General features: G+C 46.1%; 1 protein-coding gene across 1 annotated transcript in view; it reads right to left on the bottom strand.

Moving 5' to 3' along the window:
• SCTR (secretin receptor) overlaps positions 1–16,797 on the bottom strand; it is a 74,712-nt gene extending 57,915 nt beyond the window's left edge. The window contains exon 1 of the mRNA XM_045804094.2: positions 16,527–16,797. Coding sequence (XP_045660050.1) covers positions 16,527–16,598 — 72 coding nt within the window. The 5' untranslated portion in view covers positions 16,599–16,797. The remainder of the gene's footprint in view (positions 1–16,526) is intronic.
• Positions 16,798–21,026: the final 4,229 nt, after the last annotated feature.

Raw genomic sequence — 21,026 nt, 5'->3', positions numbered from 1 at the left:
ATTACCTTATTTAATCTTCAAAATAACCCTGTAAAGAGACCTAGGAAAGGAAACTGAAGCCCACAGCGGTTAAGGCATGTGCCAAGGTCCAACACCCAGGGTTCCTGATTTCAGAGACCAGCCTTCCAAAAGGTCAAGGGCCAGGTTTTAGACCCTCCTGTTGACCCTGCACTAATGCTTTGTAGATGGAAATGTCAACATAATGGAGCAGGGGGAGAAGTCCCTGGGGACAAGGCCATGTTCCAAAATGGTGTAAATCAACAAAAGCTCTGGGCCAGAGAAGGGCAGCTAAGGTAGCACTGTATTCAGTGATCCCAAAGGCAAACATAAATTATCTGATTATTTCTTATTTTGGATCTTCCACAACCTTCACTAATGTAGTCAGAAGGTATCTCTCTGCAGGGCACCTGGGTGGCTCAGTCAGTTAAGCATTCAACACTTGATTTTGACTCAGGTCATGATCTCTGGGTCGTGAGATGGAGCCCTGCGTCAGGCTCCATGCTGAGCATGGAGTCTGCATGAGATTCTCTCTCTCTCTCCCTCTGCCCCTCTGCCCTCCCCCACTTGCACTCTTTCTCCCTCTTTCTCTCTCAAAAAAAAAAAAAAGTATCTATCAGCTGTCAGCAACTGCTCTTCTCCAGCTACTCCCTGATACCAAGCAACTGGGTCTGTGATCCCCACGAAGTACACACCTCACACCCCTTGGCCCAGAGCCTATGATCAGCGGCAACAGAGCAGCTGCAGGGATGCCTGTGCCCTCCCAGCATTCAAATCATACTATGCTCATTCCTTCCCCATTCATCTCACTTAAGTTTCCATCTCACACCTGACAATATAGCAAACGACTTCATCACATGGCTTGTGATGACTCTTATATTCAGACTCTCATATTGAAACAAGCAGCTTCCTAAGAGTATAGTCATTGTTAGGAGAACCAGCATGCGGCCCCATATATTCAGGTCCCTGTCCTCTTGTGGGGCTCCCGCCTGCTTACTGAAGTCCATCATCACCAGCGCCCTCTGGCTTTTCAGCGGAGGCAGTAGAACAACTTTAGTGGAAAAATTCACCTACAGGTTGGCAAGCTGCCTTTAGTTCAGCAAGGATCTCAAGCAGGCACACATTCTGTTCAGTGCCTCTTTGAAACGAACATTACTCTTAGAAAGGTGAGAAACTGCTGGAGGAAGTGTGAGCAGGTACAATCTTCGAAGGGATGTCATCATATATTAAGTGTCACAAAAATGTTCATACCCTTTGGCCAACTGACTTACTTCTAGGAACCATCCCATATGTGGGAAAAGCTTTATATGAAGGATTCTGTTGCAGCTTTACATCTAATGGAGACAAAGAGATGGACTTCTGCTCTCAGGAAGATGTAGTGCACGTACGTTTTCCCTATTACTCCTGTTAAGTACAACAAGAAACCCTGGACATTATATACAAAAAAAGCCTCAGAAGATTCTGGAAGGTGGAGAGAAGGCAAAGTGGCTAAAGACCTCATGGCTCAAGGAAGTGGCGAGTTCCCTGAAGTTTCTCTTCACCTTGAATATCCCATTACTGGAACTGAAGAAGTTAGCCATAAGGAAATGCAGCCAGATGTAGACAAAAAAAAAAAAAAAAAAAAAAAGCTCCAATAAAAGCCCGCTCTCTCAAGCCAAGGGCTAGGAAAGAGGGAGTCTAGCAAGACAGAAAATGTATAGACAACAACTGCCCTGCAACAGCCAAATACCACAGAAAAAACTGGGGAGCCAGGACTTCCACCTTCCCCGGGCTGTAACTGGGTCCCCAGTCTCCCTGCCAGGGTGGTGTCAGAGACAGCCAAGTAGGGAGCTGGCACTTTCATCCCTACTATGTGCTAACAAAGATTCCCCCCAGCCCATGATGTCAGTGGAGACTGGACTTCCACCCCAATCCAGAAGTAATGAGGTGCTTCTCCATCTCCCCACTGGGCTGGTGCCACAGGTGCTGAAGGAAAAGAGCAGTCAACCCAGAATCCTATACTCAGTAAAAGATATCTCCAGAAATGAGAGGGAAATCAAGACATTCTCAAATGATAAGAAAAACTAAAAGAATTCATTGCCAGCACCCTACCCTCCAAGAATGGCTAAAAGAAGTTTCTCTAAACACAGAGGGGGGCTAGTGGACACTCATGACTTTCACCATCACCAGTGGTGATCAGACCCCACCCACTGCAGTGTTATAAGACCATGTGGGGAGCTGATACTCCCACCCCTCATTCAGCAGTAAGGGGAGAGCCTCTCTTTTTTGCCAGTGTCAAGTAAGGCAGAGTGGGGAAGCTGCACATTTACTTACACCTAGCACCCACCCCCTTCCCCCATCGGGAAAAGCCAACTAAGAGAGATTTAAATAAGACACAGTCGTACAGCAATACAAAATGTCCTGCTTTCAATCAAAGATCACTCATCATATTAAGAACCAGGAAGACATCAAACTGAATGAAAAGAGGTGATCCATTGATGCCAACACTGAGGTGACAGGGATCTGGAACAATGTGATAAAGATTGTAAAGCAGCCATCATAAAAATGCTTCAGTGAGCAGTTATAAGGATATTTGAAACAAATGTAGAGCTTTCAACCTCAGCAAAAAGAGAAAGTCTCAGCAAAGAAATAGAAGATATAAAAAAATCCAATGTAAATGGTACAACTGAAAAAGACAATAACTGAAGTAAAAAGCTTAGTGGAAGGGCTCAACAGGAGAATGGTGGTGGTGTGTGGCAGGGGTGGTAGTGGAGGGTGGACAGAGGAAAGGGTCACTGAGCTAGAAGACAGGACAGTAGAAATCACTCAATCTGAACAATATAGAGAAAAAATAAACCAAAAATAAAAATGAACAAACTTTGTGGCGCCTGGCTGGTTCAGTCAGTAAAGCATGTGATTCTTGATCTTGGGGTTGTGAGTTCAAGCCCCACATCGGAGCTTACAATATTTTTTTTATTTAAAAAAAAGTAAAATAAAAAAATAAATAATCCATAGATAGATAGATGATGATAGATAGATAGATACATAAAAACAAAAAAATGAACAGACTTTCAGGGTTATACGTGACAACAGAAGCACAATCCATAAAAGGAAAGCCAGATAAATTGGACTAAATTAAAATTAAAAATACTTTTGCTTCATGAAAAACCATATTAAGAGGATGAAAAGACAAGTTACAGAGTGGGAGAAAATAGTTGCAGTCACATATTTAAGAAAGGACTAGTATCTAGAATTTATAAAGAACATTCAAGACTCAACAGTAAACAAACAAAAATCTAGTTAGAACATAGGTAAAAGACGTGAAGAGACATTTCACAGGAGATACACAGATGGCAAATAAGCATGTAAAATGGTTTTCACCAAAATCATTGGCTATTAAGTGAACGCAAATTGAAACCAAAATGTGTTATCACTACACTCCTATCATAATAGTTAACATTTTAAAAATCGTAACAATAGATGTTGGCGAGGTAGTGGAGAAACTAGATCACTCATACATTGCTGGTGGGAATGAAAATGGTATAGCCACTCTGGAAAACAGGTTGGCAGCGTTTTTACAAAAGCTAAACATGCAACTCTTACATGACCCAGCAATTGCACTCCTAGGCCTTATCCCAGAGAAATGAGAACTTATATTCATGCAAAAACCTGTACGTGAATATTTATAGCAGCTTTATTCATAACAGCCCCAGACTGAAACAATCCAGGTATCTTCCAATGGGTGAATGGTTAAACAAATGATGGTACATCCATCCTATGAAACTCCACTCAGCGCTAAAAAGGAACGAACTACTGATACATGGGCCAACCTAGGCGAATCTCCAGAGAAGTACGCTGAATGAAAAAAGCCAATCCCCAAGGGTTACATACCATACTGTATGATTCTACCTAGGTAACTCTTGAAATGACAAAGTTATAGAAATAGAGAGCAGGTGAGTGGTTGTCAGGAATTAAGGAAGTAGTAGGAGTTCGAGGGAAGTGGCCGTGACTGTGACAGGGCACACTGAAAGTTCCTTGGGGTCATAAAAATGTTCTGTACCTTGACTGTATCAATACCGATGCTGGGGTTGTAATACTGTACTATTTTATTTATTTATTTGACAGAGAGAGAGAGAGTACAGGCAGGGAGAGCAGCAGGCAGAGGGAGAGGGAGAGGGAGAAGCAGGCTCCCTGTTGAGCAGAGAGTCCAACATGGGGCTCGATCCCAGTACCCTGGGATTACGACCTGAGCCGAAGGCAGACGTTTAACGTACTGAGCCACCCGGGTGCCCCTAGTTTTGCAAGATTTTATCACTGGGAGAAACTGACAAAAGGCTTTTGCTGGGGGGAGGGGGGAGGGGGATGTGGATCTTTCTGTATTATTTCTTAAGGTCTACAATTATCTCAAAATTAAAAGTTTAAATCTTAAAAAGAGACAATTTAAATATCTGAGGGTACACTCAACTAACATTCAACATAAATTATAATACTATAATCTTGAAATTACATTCAATGCGATAGTGTTAGCCATTATCCGTGATAATTCAGAAGACTATTCAGCAATACACACTATTAATGGTGACACCATGATATTAAATGAGAAGAGCATGACACAAAGTTGTATATACAGTGTGATTGTAAGGATATATAATGTACCATATTTTCAGAGGAAAATCTGGAAGAGAATACATGAAAGTATTAAGAAAATTATATGAAACTTTTAAAATAAAATGTAAATATAAAGAGGAAGGTAGAGAATTCATTCCATGTCTCTGTTCCCATTCCCACCTCTAGTTATAACCTCTCTGGCAGAAACTGCTCTTTGTCTCCTTAATAATTATTCTTCCTTTCCTCTACCGCAATCAGAATTTAACTGAGCATATGGTTGCCCATCTGGACACTACAGTTTCCAATTTCCCTGCAACTAACACACGCTCACATGACTGAGTTCTAGCAATGGATTAGAGTGAAAGACACATGTGCAAATGCTATCTTATGCCCTTAAAAGGAAAGAAACACACCTCCCTCTTTCACGTGTGGATATGGTGATGAGCCATATCCAATCACGGGGATGAGGGCAACACTTCAGGCTTGACTCTGCTGCCAGATTCAGAGGACAAAATCCATCCTGGACTGCACTGGTGAACTTCCACATTCCATAGCATCCTTTTGGTATTAATACAGACACAGTAACTCATCACAGACTTAGAAGACTTACTGCCAAGGACAGGGAAAGAAGCGTTATTATAATTAGAATTATTGGTCTCAATTGCCTATAGGAGTTTATACATATGACCTCATGGTGGGTGGAGTATCCTTCCTCGGTTGGGCTTGGCCATGTGACTGGTCACTAGGATATTAGGTAGATCTGATATGAAGAGAGACTTGAAATATGTTTGCACAGTTGTGCTTGCTCTCTTGCATTTCTGCCACCTGGGGTATCCTGCTGGTCTTGGAGGAATGAATAACACACATGCGCAGACTTGAACCTGACCCCGGCGGCTGGAGCCAAGCCAGCTGAGCCTGGCCTGGATCAATCAAACCCTAGCTCACTTGCAAACAAAGAGAGAAATAAACACTTGTTGCTGTATACCACTGAGTTGTTTGTGATTGTTATGCAGCATAGCTGACCGACACAAGGTAGGAAAGAGATTCTAGGGCAGCTCCAATGTGTGTCATTTAGGCAGTGAAGTTTCCCCCAAGAGGTGGTGATTTGCACTCTGCAATTCAAGAAAGGGGTACACCCACAGAGAGGACTCTTGAGAAAAATGGAGCAAGGTTAGAAATGAGAGGACACATGCACTAGGAACATCTCTCCAAGAAAAGTTCAACTTCCTTGGTGTTTTCCCCTGCGACTACAGAAAAAAATATTAATCAGAAGACAGTTTAACTTTTTCTTCTTATCCTACCTTTCTCTTTTTTTTTAAATTGTAGTAAAATGTACATAACACAAAATTTAGGGCTTTAAACACGTTTAAGTGTACAATACAGTGGCATTAAGTACGTTGACAGTGTTGTACAACCATCGCCACTATTTCCAGAACTTCCTCAACATCGCGCCAGAAACTCTGTACCCTTAGCAATAACTACCCATTTCCCTCCTTCCGCAGCCTCTGATGACTTCCAGTCTACTCTCTGACTCTACAAATTTGCCTATTGTAGGTATTTCATGTAAATGGAATCGTATGGTATTTGCTCTATGTCTGGCTTACTTCACTTAGTATGTTTTCAAGATTCATCCAGGTTGTAGCATCTATCAGAATTTCATGCCTTTGTCAGTCTGAATAATATTTCATTGTGTGTACACACCACGTCTTGTTCTTCCATTCATCTGTTGATGGACGCTCACGTAGCTTCCACTTCTTGGCTACTGTAAATAATGCCGCTATGAACATGGGTGTGCAAATATCTGAGTCCCTTCTTTCAATTCTTGTGGGTGTATATCCAGAGACAGAACTGCTGAATCATGTGGTAATTCTATGTTTACTTTTGTAGGAGCCACCAAATGGTTTCCCACAGCCTCTGCATCCTTTTTACATTCCCACTGGCAATGCACAGGGGTTCCGTTATCTCCACATCTTCATCAACCCCTGCTATTTTTATTTTACTTTATGTTTTTTGAAAATTTTATTTATTTATTTATTTGAGAGAGAGATGAGGAGGAGCACAGGGGGAGGAAGACGGAAGGGAAAGAATCTGAAGCCTACTTCACACTGAGTGCGGAGCCCAACACTGGGCTCGATCTCATGACCCTGAGATCATGACCTGAGCCTAAATCAAGAGTCAGAGGCTTGGCCAACTAAGCCACCCAGGCACCCCTATTTTCTTTGTATTTTTTTAAAGTAGGCTCTACACCATGGGGCTCAAACTCAGGACCCTGAAATCAAGAGTCGCACGTTCTACCAACTGAGCCATCCAGGAGCCCCTGTTTCTGTATTTTGTTTTAATAACAGCCATCCTGATGGGTATGAAGTGGCTCGTTCCACATTTCTTTCACCCTTGATCTTTCCATAAAATGTAATTTTGTGTTGTGGTGGCATGCTGGCAGCAGCATCCTGCTGAAAGGACTGAGCCCACGGCTCCAGATGGTGACCAGTAGTTAAGAAAAGGGGCCCTTTGGGTTGCTGGGAGGGGCTGGGAGGAGTGTGTTTGATGGAGCAACCACCCGGAAGAGACATTGGAGGGAGAATAAATGGGAAACGAGCCCCCTTCTTATCTAAATTAACCTAGAGAAGGGAAGGAGAGGCTGCATGTATATTTCTATGTATATTTCTAAATAATTATTAAATATAATTTTACTTAAAATTCACAGGAGAGGGGAGCCTGGGTGTCTCAGTCGGTTAAGTGTCTGACTCTTCGTTTTGGCTCAGGTCATGATCTCAGGATCATGAGATCGAGTTCAAAGTTGGGCTCCGTACTCTTCACAGAGTCTGCTTGGTATTCTCTCTTCCTCTTCCTCTACCCTTCCCCGCTGTGCTTTCTCTGTCCCTCTCTAAAATAAATAAATAAAATCTTTATAAATAAATAAGTAAATGAATAAATGAGTAAATAAATAAATAAAATTCACAGGAGAAACAGACAAATGAAGATGAAAGGACTGCTAACATTGTCCTCAAAACAAGAGCTATTAGTCCTTAAAGATATCTTCAAACAGTTAAAAAATTGGAATCTGTGTATATGTGTTTTTTTTATCTTTTACTTGTACTAGTGCCAAGGAGTTTGTCATGAAAAATAGCAGTTTCCTTCCCTAACCTTTACCTACTTTCCAGAGGCAACCATTTCAACTCTTTTTAACTGTTCATTTTTGTTTTTAATCTCCATATTGTTTTTAATCTCCATATTGTTTTTAAGATTTTTAAAAAGATTTTATTTATTTATTTGGCAGAGAGAGAGACAGCCAGAGTGAGAGGGAACACAAGCAGGGGGAGTGGGAGAAGAAGAAGCAGGCTCACAGTGGAGGAGCCTGATGCGGGTCTCCATCCCAGAACGCCGGGATCACGCCTTGAGCCAAAGGCAGACGCTCAATGACTGAGCCACCCAGGCGCCCCGTTCTTAAGATTTTTTAAAAGTAATCTCTACACCCGACATGGGGTTCAAACTCATGACCCTGAGATCAAGAGTCTCATGCTTCTCTGACTGAGCCAGCCCGGCACCCCTCCAGATTTTAAGATTATATTCTTATACTGCTATTTCTTGGTTTATTAATCTGAGACTCTATTTAAAACTCTCTGTTATGGAAGACAAAGATTTAGATGTTTTTAAATCTCCCTACATATGCTTCTGTCCCCCATATATTACATATACTTATCTTGATTCAATTTTCAGTTAAATGAATGGTCTCTATTTATAATGCCTTGTTTTGACTATGAAGTATATTGTTCACCGCTAAGTCTAGCCATGTAAAATGATTATGTCTCTTCTTGTACATTTTGTTTTTCCTGAGGTCAATAATTACTTTGTTTTTTTCATTTGATTAGTGTTCTATGTACCTATGGCTAATTTTTCCAAGTGCTCCAACAGCTCCGAGAGACATCTATCAACGGTTGTATTTGTTTTACCTCCGGAGACCTATCTGCTGGTCCTCGTTCCTCTTGCTCCAATCTGGGTCAGGTGCCTGGCTGTGGCTTGGGGTACCCTCTCCCCAAGTCTTCTGACTAGACTTCACTTTCATAGATTCCACGTCTTTTTCCTTGCTTCACCTCCTTGTTTTGCAGAAGCACATTCTCTAGTCACTTCCTATGAAAGCATATGTAGGAGATAAACTTTGTAATCTCTGCAGGAATGAAAAGCTTTTATTAATTTGATAATTAATCAAATTTGGGCAGAGAATTCTGGGTTGAAAAGAAATTTCCTTCCAGAATTTGAAGGCATTTCTCCTTCTCTCTTCCAGTATCGATAAGAAATCCAATTGTGCTTCCAAACCTTTTGCATGTGACTTTTGTTTTCTCCGTAGAAATACTCAGGATTTTTCTTGTTTTTAATAGCTTCTAAATTCCTTGTGGAAATGCTTCTTTTTTTATTCATTGATTAGATACTCAGGGGACATTTCTATCTGAAGATTTGTGTTCTTCATGTCTGGGAATTTTTAAAATGTTAGTTGATTTATTTTACTATTTCCTCCCTTCATCTTCTCTATTCTGTCTTCCTAGAATCTATATTATTTGAATAATGGACAATCCGGATGGACCCGGGTTGTAAGATATTGGGTCTTACTTCTCAGTTCCTAATACAAGAGCTTCTAAGATCCTGGGGATCTCCAAAGTGATGAGTGACTTTGTATATGCTGCTAAGGGGACTGGCGGGTGGGGGCCTCTGGAGATCTGCAGTATGGGGGCTGGTCACCAGAAAGACCAACCGTGTGGTGAGAGATTGGAACTTCCAGCTGTCCTGCTGACCACCGCAGAGAGGGCAGAGACTGAGTAAGTCACCAATGGTCAGTGATCTCGTCCATCATGCCTGTGTAATGAAACCTACATAAATACCCTACACGAGAGGGTTTGGAGAGTGTCCATACTCCCCCTTCCGCACCCTCTGCATTTCTTCCACTTGGCTGTCCCTGAGTTGTATCCTTTATAATTAATTAGTAATGGCAAGTAAAGTACTTTCCTGAGTTCTCTGAGCCCTTCTAGCAAATTACCTGATCAAAGGAGGAGGTCATGGGAACCCCCGATGTACAGCTGATCAGCCAGAAGTACGGGTGGCCCGGGCTCCTGACTGGCGTCTAAAGTAGGAGCAGTCTGACTGTGTCCTTAACCCACAGGGTCTGATTCCAGGTGGTTAGAGTCAGAACTGAATTGAAATTGATTTTTTTAAAAGATTTTATTTATTTATTTGAGAGACAGCACATGAGCCAGGGGAGGTGCAGAGGGAGAGGGAGAAGCAGATTCCCCACTGAACAGGGAGCCCAACGCAGGGCTCGATCCCGACCCCGGGACTCGATCCCAGGACCCTGGAATCATGACCTGGGCCGACGGCAGATGCTTAACCGACTGAGCCATCCAGGCGCCCCAGAACTGAACTGAACTTTAGAACACCCAGCTAGTGTCTGGAGAGTTGGAAAACTGGTTGTCAATGTGAGAGAAACAAAACAAACAAACATATATTTAGCACCATAAGTGAATTATTCTGAGCAGAAAATACCAAAATAGTTGCTACCAAGAATGAGATGCTGCTTGGTAGTCAAAACGGCCCCTCGGACCAAAGTATACTTAAAAATATGTATTCCTCATAAATTCACTAAGGGATTGTAAGAAAAAAGAATTTTACTCAATAGTACTTTTCTTTATTATTTTAATTAATAAACAAAAACACACATTACATGACTTTCTTCTTCAGTTTCAGATTTTGAGTCCAGGCCATCTTTACTTCTGGAGTTTTAAAAATATTGCTGCAATCATGTCAAACTTTAAAAAGAACACTTGCACGGTGAAGTTTTTCATATAACTGCTGTCTTTTGCTGGAATTTTAAATTAACTTTCTTTTTTCTTGTTCATCACAAAATTCCTAGGCAATTACCTAGCGTAGCTGCACTCCACGGTTCTGAGTAGAGTAGCTCTGCAAGGAGCCTCTCTGGAACTGACTTCGAGGAGTCCTTTGACTTTCTGGGCAAATCCTCTGTTTCAGAGCCGTGCAATTGATCTGCCCATTGCCATCCTGGGTAAATTCCACTTTTTTGTGTCCTTTATTTTATTTTATTTTATTTTATTTTAATTCTTTAAAGTAGGCTCCATTCCCAATGTAGGTCTTGAACTCATATAAACCTGAGATCAAGAGTCACATGCTCTATGGACTGAGCCAGCCAGGTACCCCTGTATCCCATATTTTAGACTCAGTTTTGGCTTTAGGGGGCATAACATATAGTAATTTTTTTTTTTAAGGAAAGGCACTTAAGTTGTAAACTTTCTAAGACTATGTACCTAGTAGTGTCTCTGTACAAGTATCACTCTTGATACTTCAGCACTGACCTTGGTCCCCAGTCATGGCTGGCCCACTACAGTGTACAAGTTCATATCTGTTGCTTCATGATTGTGCGATTAGCTTCCACTGTCCTTTTCTTTCTCAGACGGTAGGCATATTTTGAGGTGTCTACTCAAACTATTAGCCAACAACTCCTCTTTGAGAAGACCCCTTCACAATGAGGTGTGCTGTGAGGTCCCATCTCAATAATCATACGTTTGGAGAAAACCTAACCCAGTTTGGAACAATGGGCTTTCTTCTCTTGGATACTTAGCCTTGTAAGGAGGAGTAAGGTCAATCTCTCCCATTCCTAAAGCATGTACTGTGGGACAGCTATGGGGCAGCCATATTCTATCCTGCAGAAAGCAACAGAAAACTTCAGTCTGCAGAGAGAGAGAATAATTAAGCAAAATAAGAGAAGAAAGATGTCAAGAGAGAGTTCTGCTAGTTAAACTTGGGACTCTTGAATCTGAAAAGGTAAAATCTGGGAGGATATAAAGTCAAAATCTATTGAATTCTGAAGAAGGTGAAGACACTCAACATCACTCTGCCAATCACACTTTATGATACAATTACTGGCCTGCCCACTTAGACTGGAAGGAAATTTTTTCAAGGGGGAAATAAAAGGAGATGTGATACTAGCTAGTTTATACAGTGAGAACTAAGAAGAGGAAACATATTATCAAACAACCAGCTCAAAATGCAAAACTTCACCAAATATTTATTGAACACCTACTCTATGCCAAGCAATTGATTCATCACTAGGGACACGAAGGTGAATGGGACTTAGTTCCTGCTCCAATAGGAGGCAAGCCTGTCTATTGAAAATGGAAAGGGGGTTGGTAAGGTCAGGATCATAGACAACAAGGAGAGCCCACGGCTGAGGGACCGATGTGGGAGAGCCCACGGCTGAGGGACCGATGTGGGACATATGGAGATTCTGGAGAAGGCAGGAAAACTTAGGAACACAGGCAGCATGGTGGGCTGGGACTTCAGGACATGGCCAAGCAGGGATGTCCCTTCCCCGAATGCCCCTTGGAATCTGCCACACACGGAATGTTGAGGCTGGCTGGGCCCCAGGATATTATTATTTTCTGGAGTCCACAGGAACACTGAGTAGCCCTCTGTTTGTAATGTAAGCAAGTAGATAGGATCTGAGTGTTGTGGGTTTTACCTTGGGCTGCAGGTTGTCCCAATGCCTGAGTGAAGGTCAGTGGTGAGAAACCTCAGCTTGCTAAAGGCGGGGAAGCGAGGAACAAGTCAGGGGACATTGGAGGGTGGTGGTGGAGCTCCAACCCTGGTTATGAAGTCTGGGCTTTCAAAGATGGGTGCCAGGAAGAGAGCTACACCCTCTCTCCTCCCTGGGCATAGAGGAAGCCAGAGGGCTGGGATAGTGGGGACAGGGTGGAGAGGTGGGCTCCATGGGAGTGCAGAAAGATGATGCCAAAGCTAAGAGAAGGACCCCCCCCCTAAAGAATTTGGGAAGTGTACCTCCTAGTTGATTGATTTTGTGACCCTGCGCTCATCTCTGGCCTCCTTAATAAAGTGCTGTGTGTAATTCAGTATTTGTTTTATGTTTTAGAAAGCGATTAGATTAAACTGAAATTAATGTCACTTTGAGGCTTGGGAGAGAATTTTGTGACAGCCCCTTGGGCACCAGAAACCAGCGCAGCCTCTTTCTGGGAGCAGGCGTGTGCTGGATTTACTGGTTAGGAATCCGGGTCTGGGTCCTCACACCATGTCTGGGTGGATGGCCTTGACTGATGGCTTCACCTCTCTCTGAGCCTCTGCTTCTCCCTCCGCACAATGAGGGTTACGAGAATCAAGTCGGATATGCGGCAAGGACTTGGCAGAGTATCAGGTGTGAGGTGAGCCTCGATAAAGGAAGACTTTATCGCCATCATCATCATTTACATTCATTTTAGAGATAGTAACAACTTTAAAAGAAATCCACAAATACTTCCCGGGAAAATGAGAAGGTGATTTTCAGGGATATAAAAAATCCCGGGGGCACCTGGGTGGCTCAGTTGGTGAAGCGTCTGCCTTCGGCTCAGGTCATGATCCCGGGGTCCTGGGATCGAGTCCCATGTAGGGCTCCCTGCTCAGCGGGGAGCCTGCTTCTCCCTCTCCCTCTGCCTGCTGTTCCCCCTGCTTGTGCTCTCTCTCTCCCTCTGTCAAATAAATAAATAAATAAATAAATAAATAAATAAATAAATAAATAAATAAAGTCTTTAAAAAACAAATCCCAGAGAGCTTCCTCTGAAGAGTTGTCAATAACCAGCTTCTTGGATGACCCTTGCGGTCTCCCTGAAATTCTGCCTGCCCGGTTGCCACCGAGCTTGTCAGTCCCTGGTGGAAGTAGCACCATGTGCCAGACCCCCAAGCCGGGACCTTTTCTGTTTCTGAGCCATCCATTGAGAGGGGCCGGAGAGAGGAGGGAGGGCAGGAGGGAGGCTGGAGAAGATCAAGCCCGTTGTCGGCACAAGTCATTTTGTCTGCAAGTGGGTGTTTATCGGGTACCTTGGCTCCGATTCCCTGTCACCAAACCCACTGTCCTGAATCCAACATTCAATAAACCCTTATTGTTAGTTCTGCTCATGCATTTCCCCTAAAACAGGACAAACTTTAAGGCACTGGTTCTCGACCAGGGGGAGTTCTGCCCTCCCCGCCTCCTAGAAGACATTGGGCAATGTCTGGAGACATTTTTCTGTGGGTGCAACATGGAGAGGTGCTCCTGGCTTCTAGTGGGTAAAGCCCAGGGATGGTGCTAGATGGTCCGCAAGGCACAGGACAGTCCCCCATGACAAAGAATCCTGTGACTCCCCTTTCTCCCCCATGTTCCCATTATTCCTACCCCATGGCTTCCTCCACACTGAGGGAGGGCCTAGCTCCCTTCCTAGCACTCCTTGCTGAAAGCCCAGATTTAATATCCGGGTTACAGTGTCAGAGTTAAGAAACCCCACTTGAAGGAAAAGGCAGCCCTCTCCACCCCATTTAACTCACTAAGGTTATCGAGGTTGCCAGACGCTACAGATTAAAAGGCCCTGCCTTGAGTCACTGTTACGCATTGGCTTGATGCGGTTATGTACAATTTTGTAAGCAAGGATCGCCTTCGAGATGTCATTGTTTATGACTTGTTGCTACATGAAAGTGTCACAGCTTATGACACTCCCTTTGGCTGTCATCACTTCATTCATTCACTCATTCACTCAACCAACACACACTCATTGAGCTCCATCTTACACTGTGACAGGCTCTAGGGATAGAAGATGAATAAGACAACATTTCAAAGTGTGTGTATTGGGGAGGAGGAAGAGGACAGACATGCTAGTGAAAGATCTCAATATCGCTCCAGGTAAAAGTCCTCATGAGATTCAAGGGGGTAGGATAGCAAAAGGAGGTGTGGTCCGTGTTTCCCATGGAGGTCTCAGAAAACTGGCCCCTTCAGCCATCATCACTTTCTGGTTTCCGTTTGCAAGGGACCCTCCTGACACTTCCCTGTATGGAAAGGCAAGGGGGGAGGGTGCATAGCAGTAATAAGCAATTTGGCCTAATGATGCCTTATTAGGAAGATGCCTATGATCTCACTCAATGGGGAAATGAATATAAAAAATTGTTTGAATGCCCTTAAATTCCCAAATCAAATGTCCGACCACTCAGAGTCAAAGAAACAGAAGGTAAGCAGTGTTTCAAAGGCTGGGAAACACTCCAACCAAAGGAGGTCAGTTCCATTCTTATTTATTAAAGGAGTTCTTGCCAAGAAGTATGAGACCTCAGGTCTGGAAAAGCCCATAAAACACCCAGAGGACCAAGACTTATACACAGGAAACCATCTTGTGGTAAAACAAGGCGGGACATGAGCGTAGGAAAATGACACGTAAAGACAAAGGACATAAGGGAGAGTGCCCTGGGTGGCTGGGATCGAGAGATCTGGGTGCTAGTCCCAGCTCCACCACTAAGTTGTTGATTTGGGGCAGGTCCCTTTTCTCTGTGGGTCTCAGTTTTCTCATCTGTAAAATAAGGAAATTGGCTCAGAGCATCATGAAGCAGCTTTCCAAGGCACGCTGAAGGCTCCAACCAAGTGAAAGCTCTCATTCCCCCCCCCCCCATGCTTATTCTTGACATAACCTGGGGGTCCCCTGGAGACTAAAAATGTAGGTTGAACCTCAGTCCTGAAGCCCAGCCACCTGTTGATTTCTTCTGACAACCTCAGGGTTACTGCAAATCCCTAGGAAGGAGGTGGGGAAGGGGGTAAGGAAGAAGATATTGCCCCTCCCATCCCTGGGCACCAAATAACAACATAGCTAGAGGCTTTGAATTGTCTCCGGTGTCCTGGGTGGCATTTCCCCAAACTGGGAGTTCAGATTAGTGAATGGGTACTATTGCTCTAGCACCTTCCAATCCCCAGCACTGCCACTGGAGAGAAGAGACTCCAGGGTTATAAGAGAGCTGGGCACGAGAGTCCCAAATTCCACTTTTCCAAACTACTGCTGCTGGAATGTCACGGAGCTGCTGCATGGGGAGCTCCTAAGGGTCAACATTCCCATCAGCTCTGGGATTGAAGGTTTTTCTTATAATCAAACAGGAGAGGATTACAGGAAGGCAAGGTCATTGGACACCAGGAAGGACTCACCCAGGACAGAGACTGGAGACTCAGAATTGGGTCCCCGAGCACTTTTCCTGGGGAGTTTCTTGGGACAGAGGATTTGAGGGCCAGTTTGGAATGCTGGTGGGAAGAAGTGGTTCTGGAATCATTCCCCACCCTACTACCCCCTCCCCATTCCTTCCATCCTGGCTGTCTGGGTGCAGCCACTCATTCACACATCCCAGTGGGAGAGGCCCTGGATTCCAAGGAGTTCCTGTGGGAAAGGAAAACAAGCCACCCACTCTGCCTTTCTCCTCTTCTTCTCCCTGCACTGGGTTTTCATAGGCCAGCTCCTCCCAGCACCCCCCCAGACATGCAGACTTTAGGGTGCCAAATCCCAAAGGAGAGGGAGGGAAGGGTCCCGCCACAGACAGACCCGGGAGCTCCAGCTAGAGCTTTCTGAGGTTTCCCCTTCTACAGCCAGTGTGTGTGTGTGTGTGTGTGTGTGTGTGTGTGTGTGTGTGTGTGTGTGTGTGTGTATGTGTGTGTGTGTGTGTGTGTGAAAATGTCAAGGCTTTGGGTCCGACGGATGTGGGTTCCAATCAACTTTTCCTTAGGCAAGATTTTTGGCCTCTTAGAGTCTCTGTGTCCTCGTCCATAAAGAGAGGGTGACAATATCAACCTGGAAAGCCTCGTGAGGTTTCAACGAAATAATGGAGGCAGAATGCCCAGGGCTCAATAGGCACTGCCAGGGGCGCCTCCAGAGTTTCCGTCGAGGCACAGCCTGGAGGGAGGGGTGGCGAGGCGGGCAGAGGGAGGTTAGCTTAGGGCTGCCTTCGCCCGACGCACTTGCTGTTTTTATTCTGGGGGAGGAGGCTATCTGGCGAGGAGCTGATAGAAATGATCCTTGGGGGGAACGGGGTGTAAGAAGTCGCCCTCCTCCGCGGAAGATCTGGGGACCCCTCCACGCCCACCTCGCGTGGGGCCCGCGGAGGGGAGCGGTACTCACCGTGTGCGCTGCGCAGGCGAGCAGCAGCAGCAGCGACGGCGGCGGCGGCCACAGCAGCAAGCGGGGACGCATGGTGCCCGGCGCGCTCCCCGGGGGGCGCCTCGACGGCCGCCCACCTGTGCGCAACCCCCGGCCCGGGAGCTCAGCGCCGTCCGCGGGGGCCCGCGCCCCGGCCGGCCGCCGCGTCCCGAGGAGCCATGGCCGGGCCACCCAACCCGCGGCGAGCGGCAGGACTGCTTCTCCTCGGAAGAGGTGGCCGCGTGTTAAGCCGCCCAGCCCATTGATAAGGACGCGGCGCTGCCGGCGCTCCTCCACCCAGCCCCGACTGGCAGGGGGCCGGCGTGCCGGCTGGCAGGGGAGGAGGCGGAGGGAGGGCGCGGGGGGCCGCAGCCGGCTCCCGCAGGCTCAGCCCGGGGGCGGAGGAGACCGGGCGAGGGCACGCTGCCTGAGCCTTCGACGCTGCAACGCCCCCCGAGTCCGGAAAGAGCGCGCGCTTAAGTTCTGGGGCGGCCCTGCCGCAACCTGGCTGCCCGCGCGGATGGCTGGCCTATGACCCCTTCTGGAGTCTCGCATCTACTGATAACCACGTTCGGGTGAAAAAAAGGTTGTGCCAGTGTCCTGCGGACATAGCGGGTGCTCTGTAAATGCCTATGGCATCTATTGGGTGGGTCAGCTACTTGGCGCTGCGTTTCTGATTTTCATTTTGTGTTTCTTCATTATTGAAGTCATAAGCGCTCCTTCTAGAAAATTTCATTCCCATGGGCACCATCACACGAGGAAGTCTGGATGCTCGGGTGAGCCCCGGGTGGATGGTGTGGTACACCCAGGCATTTTGGGGGCTGCGCTGAAGACGAACCCCTGGAGGCTTTGTACTCCTGGTGTCCCTGAGAAGCTATTTAAGCATCAGGCGGGTCCCCCCAGTAGCCTGCTCCACCTGGGTTTGAGTGCCCAGATGACCCGGAGGCTGGCTTTTAGCCTCTCAGTACAAGGTCCCCTCAAATGGCTCTTACCCAATTTTTTCTTTCTCTGTTTTTGTGCCCACTCCTTTCCTCTTGGCTCTCCCATCTTGAGCTTTCTCCTGGCACTTTAAATACACACCAGCTCCTTGAATTCCCCCCCCCCCCAAGCCCCTTGGTGATATTATGCCCATTTGACAGAGAAAGGGCATGAGGGTGCAGGAGGATCAATGATGTTGCTGGGTCCCCCTGACTCAGAAGGTCCGATGGGAAAGCCTGGCTAACATTGATACCCTGATTCTCTGTGACTGACCTCTGGTCAGATGCCTAATCTGCCCCCCCCCCCCTTTAAGCTAACCTGCCATTTAAAGCAACATATTGTAGCCCTTAGCAGCCCTCCTTACCTGAAGAGGCTATTGATAAGGCAAGGTTGGTAGATCACAGCAAAAATAAAAAGGAAAAAAATGCTTTCAGCTCTCAGGTCTACGGTCAATGCCACGGATATATCAGCATAAAGTATATATGAACATGATCTCATTTGTAAGAACTTTTGCTACGGAAATACTCACCCAAAGACTCCATGAAATATGTGCAAGGATGTTTGTGGAAGCACTAGTACCGTAGCGGAGAACAGGAGATAATGCGTGTGGAAGAGGAACACTCAGCCCCACCCTTGATGCTTCCTTCCTCCCTGAGTGCAGCCATCAGTATAATCCTCCTGACCTTTCTCTACCCCTCATTCAACCCCCCCCAACACACACACACACACACACACACACACAAATGCAGAGGTGGGGAGAGCTCTATGTGATTCACGCATTTGGGGTAAGGACTGACATGAGGTTCTGCACCCCCCCCTTCCTTTGACAGCTCCCCCACCTGCAGAGATCCTGTTAGGTGTATTGCCCTTGCCAGGCTGTCACTGCAGCTCAAGGCTCTGCCTGTGTTCATCCAGTATCACCAGTGACGGGGTGGTCTAAGTAATTCTGCAGTTCAGTTTTAGAAAACCCGCTTGCCCACAGGTATAGACGCATTCTCCAAGATGACCTTTATTGCTCATGAAAGTGATATTTGAGCTCATCTGTCTTAATCTTATTTCTTAAATGGTTTAAGATTCAGGCTGCAAAGAATGTTGCTTCCTGGGCCCCTTAAACCCCAACGCTCTAAATATACATCAGAAAGTACATGCCGTAAGGACTTGCCATTTTTATTGTATAGACTTCCGTGTTGCTCGAATATATTTTTAAAATATTTTATTTATTTATTTGACAGAGAAAGAGAGAGAGATCACAGCTAGGCAGAGGGGCAGGCAGAGGGAGAGGGAGAAGCAGGCTCCCGATGTGGGGCTCAATCCCAGGACCCTGGGATCATGACGTGAGCCAAAGGCAGACGCTTCACCGACTGAGCCACCCAGGCGCCCCTGCTTGAATATTTTCTTTTTTTAAAGATTTTATTTATTTATTTGACAGAGAGAGAGGCAGCGAGAGAGGGAACACAAGCAGGGGGGAGTGGGAGAGGAAGAAGCAGGCTTCCCGCTGAGCAGGGAACCCGATGCGGGGCTCGATCCCAGGACTCTGGGACTATGGCCCGACCTGAAGGCAGACGCTTAACGACTGAGCCACCCAGGTGCCCCTCGAATATTTTCTGTAACCACTGTGTCTATTGCTTTTCTGATGGGAAGAAATTTCAAGAAAACAACACAAAAACGGAATCTGTGCTGATACCAGAGTCTCATGGTCTCCGGTAAAATAGCAGAACCACATTTGTTCTGGACAATTTAATAAATTTCTGGCCTGTGGCAAGCCATTCTTCCTTAAATGGGAGGCTCTGCTTCTCTGAGCATTGAGAAAAGGGTCCGAAGTGCTCCGTGAGAAGCCCATTTACAAGCCATGGATGCAGTTAGTGGCTTTATAAAACCTGTTTGAGAAAACAATTTCATGATGGGGTGGGAGGGCAGAGGTAGGGAATTAACAATGCATTTAATACCTGCCGTGTGCTAGAGAACCTTTTAGGCATTTGTGTGTTACCATAGCCAATGGGAGGAGGACCACTGGCAGGAGAGGGAGAACCCGCCGAGCGGATGGTTTCACTGAAGAGTGTTTAATGAAAGGACCACTGAGGTGCAGGGGTGTGGGCAAGGTTAAGGGAACCAACAAGGAACAGTGAGGTGCCAGGGACTAGCAACGGTGGGCCTAAAAAGGATGGCAAAGACTCTCTCCTTGACGAAACTTGAGCTCAACTCCTCTGAGCCCTCTTCTGTCTAGGCCTGGACCTTGACCCCTCTGTCTCTGGCCTGCCCAGGCCAGTCTCAGCAAGAGTCCCACCATCTTCAGCTTAGTGAGAATCCCTCCAGCTCTTTTTTTCCCCCTCCAACTCTGGATAGCTGACCATCCTTGATATCTGATCAAGTTCCTCATCCCCCACCTCTGATGTCTCTATCCTGGCCTGCCTTCAAGCTAAGTCTTGCAAGCAAGAATCCCCCACCTTTGATGTCTTCTCTTAATGATCTTCCATCCACTGCCCCCCTCACCCTGCTCCTTGGCCATAAATCCCCACCTGTCCTTGTTGTGTTCCAAGATGAGCTGGCTCTCTCTCCCCTGTTGCAATAACCGTATAGTAACAGCCTTGAATAAAGTCTTCCGTACCATTTTAACAAGTGTCAGGATAATGTTTTCTTTAACAAGGGGCAAGGAGAGACAGCAGTGTTCCAGAAGTTGGTAAGAGCTGTCCTGGAGTCACTTTAGAGGGTGGAAGTCACTGTCAAAGCTATGGCCCTGGCAAGGGGTCAGGTGGTCAGATAAATACCCTGACCTCTCTTCTCCTGTCTGCTGAGCTCCTGGTGGTGTCTTCCACTGGCTGAACACGGCCCAATGCCAGAGACAAGGCAGACAGACAAGAGACACTATCCATACAGCTTACCTGCTGGATGGAGAAGGGAGAAAATGGGTTTGGGAGGGAGGAGGCAAAAGGAGAACAACCCCACTTGGAAATGTTATACCCACTGAACAGATGAAGAAACAGAGATATCATGAGGTTGTAGCTCAAAATCCCACATTTGGGAGGTAGTCTTGCTGGAACCGGAACTCTGGACTTTGGGTCCCCAGCCCTGAATTGTTTCTGTCCCACACGCATCACCCCCAACTCTAGTGATGGAAAACCACAGCAAGTATTTATTATCATTTCACGGTTCTGGGGGTTGACTCTCCTCCTCAGCCAGGCAGTTCTCATTCAAAGTCTCTCCCAGGGGCACCTAGGGGGCTCAGTTGCTAAAGCAGGAAGCAGCCGAGTCTTGATTTCGGCTCAGGTCATGATCTCAGGATCATGGGAATGAGCCCCAGTCCAGCTTCATGCTCAGCGGGGAGTCTTCTTAGAACTCTCTCCCTCTCCCTCTGCCCCTTCCTCCACCCCCTCTCAAATACATAAATAAATCTAAATAAAAAAAAGTCTCTCCCAGGGTTGCAGTCAGACTGTGGCTAGGACCAGAGTGATCCTAAGATGCGCTTGTTCAAATGGCTGGGGCTGGAGCAGCTGGGGCTCCTCAGCT

The sequence above is a fragment of the Ursus americanus genome, chromosome 1 (assembly GCF_024610735.1).
Source record: "Ursus americanus isolate L20-20 chromosome 1, mUrsAme1.1.p, whole genome shotgun sequence".
NCBI lineage: Eukaryota > Metazoa > Chordata > Mammalia > Carnivora > Ursidae > Ursus > Ursus americanus.
This window is presented reverse-complemented; position numbering and strand designations above follow the sequence as displayed.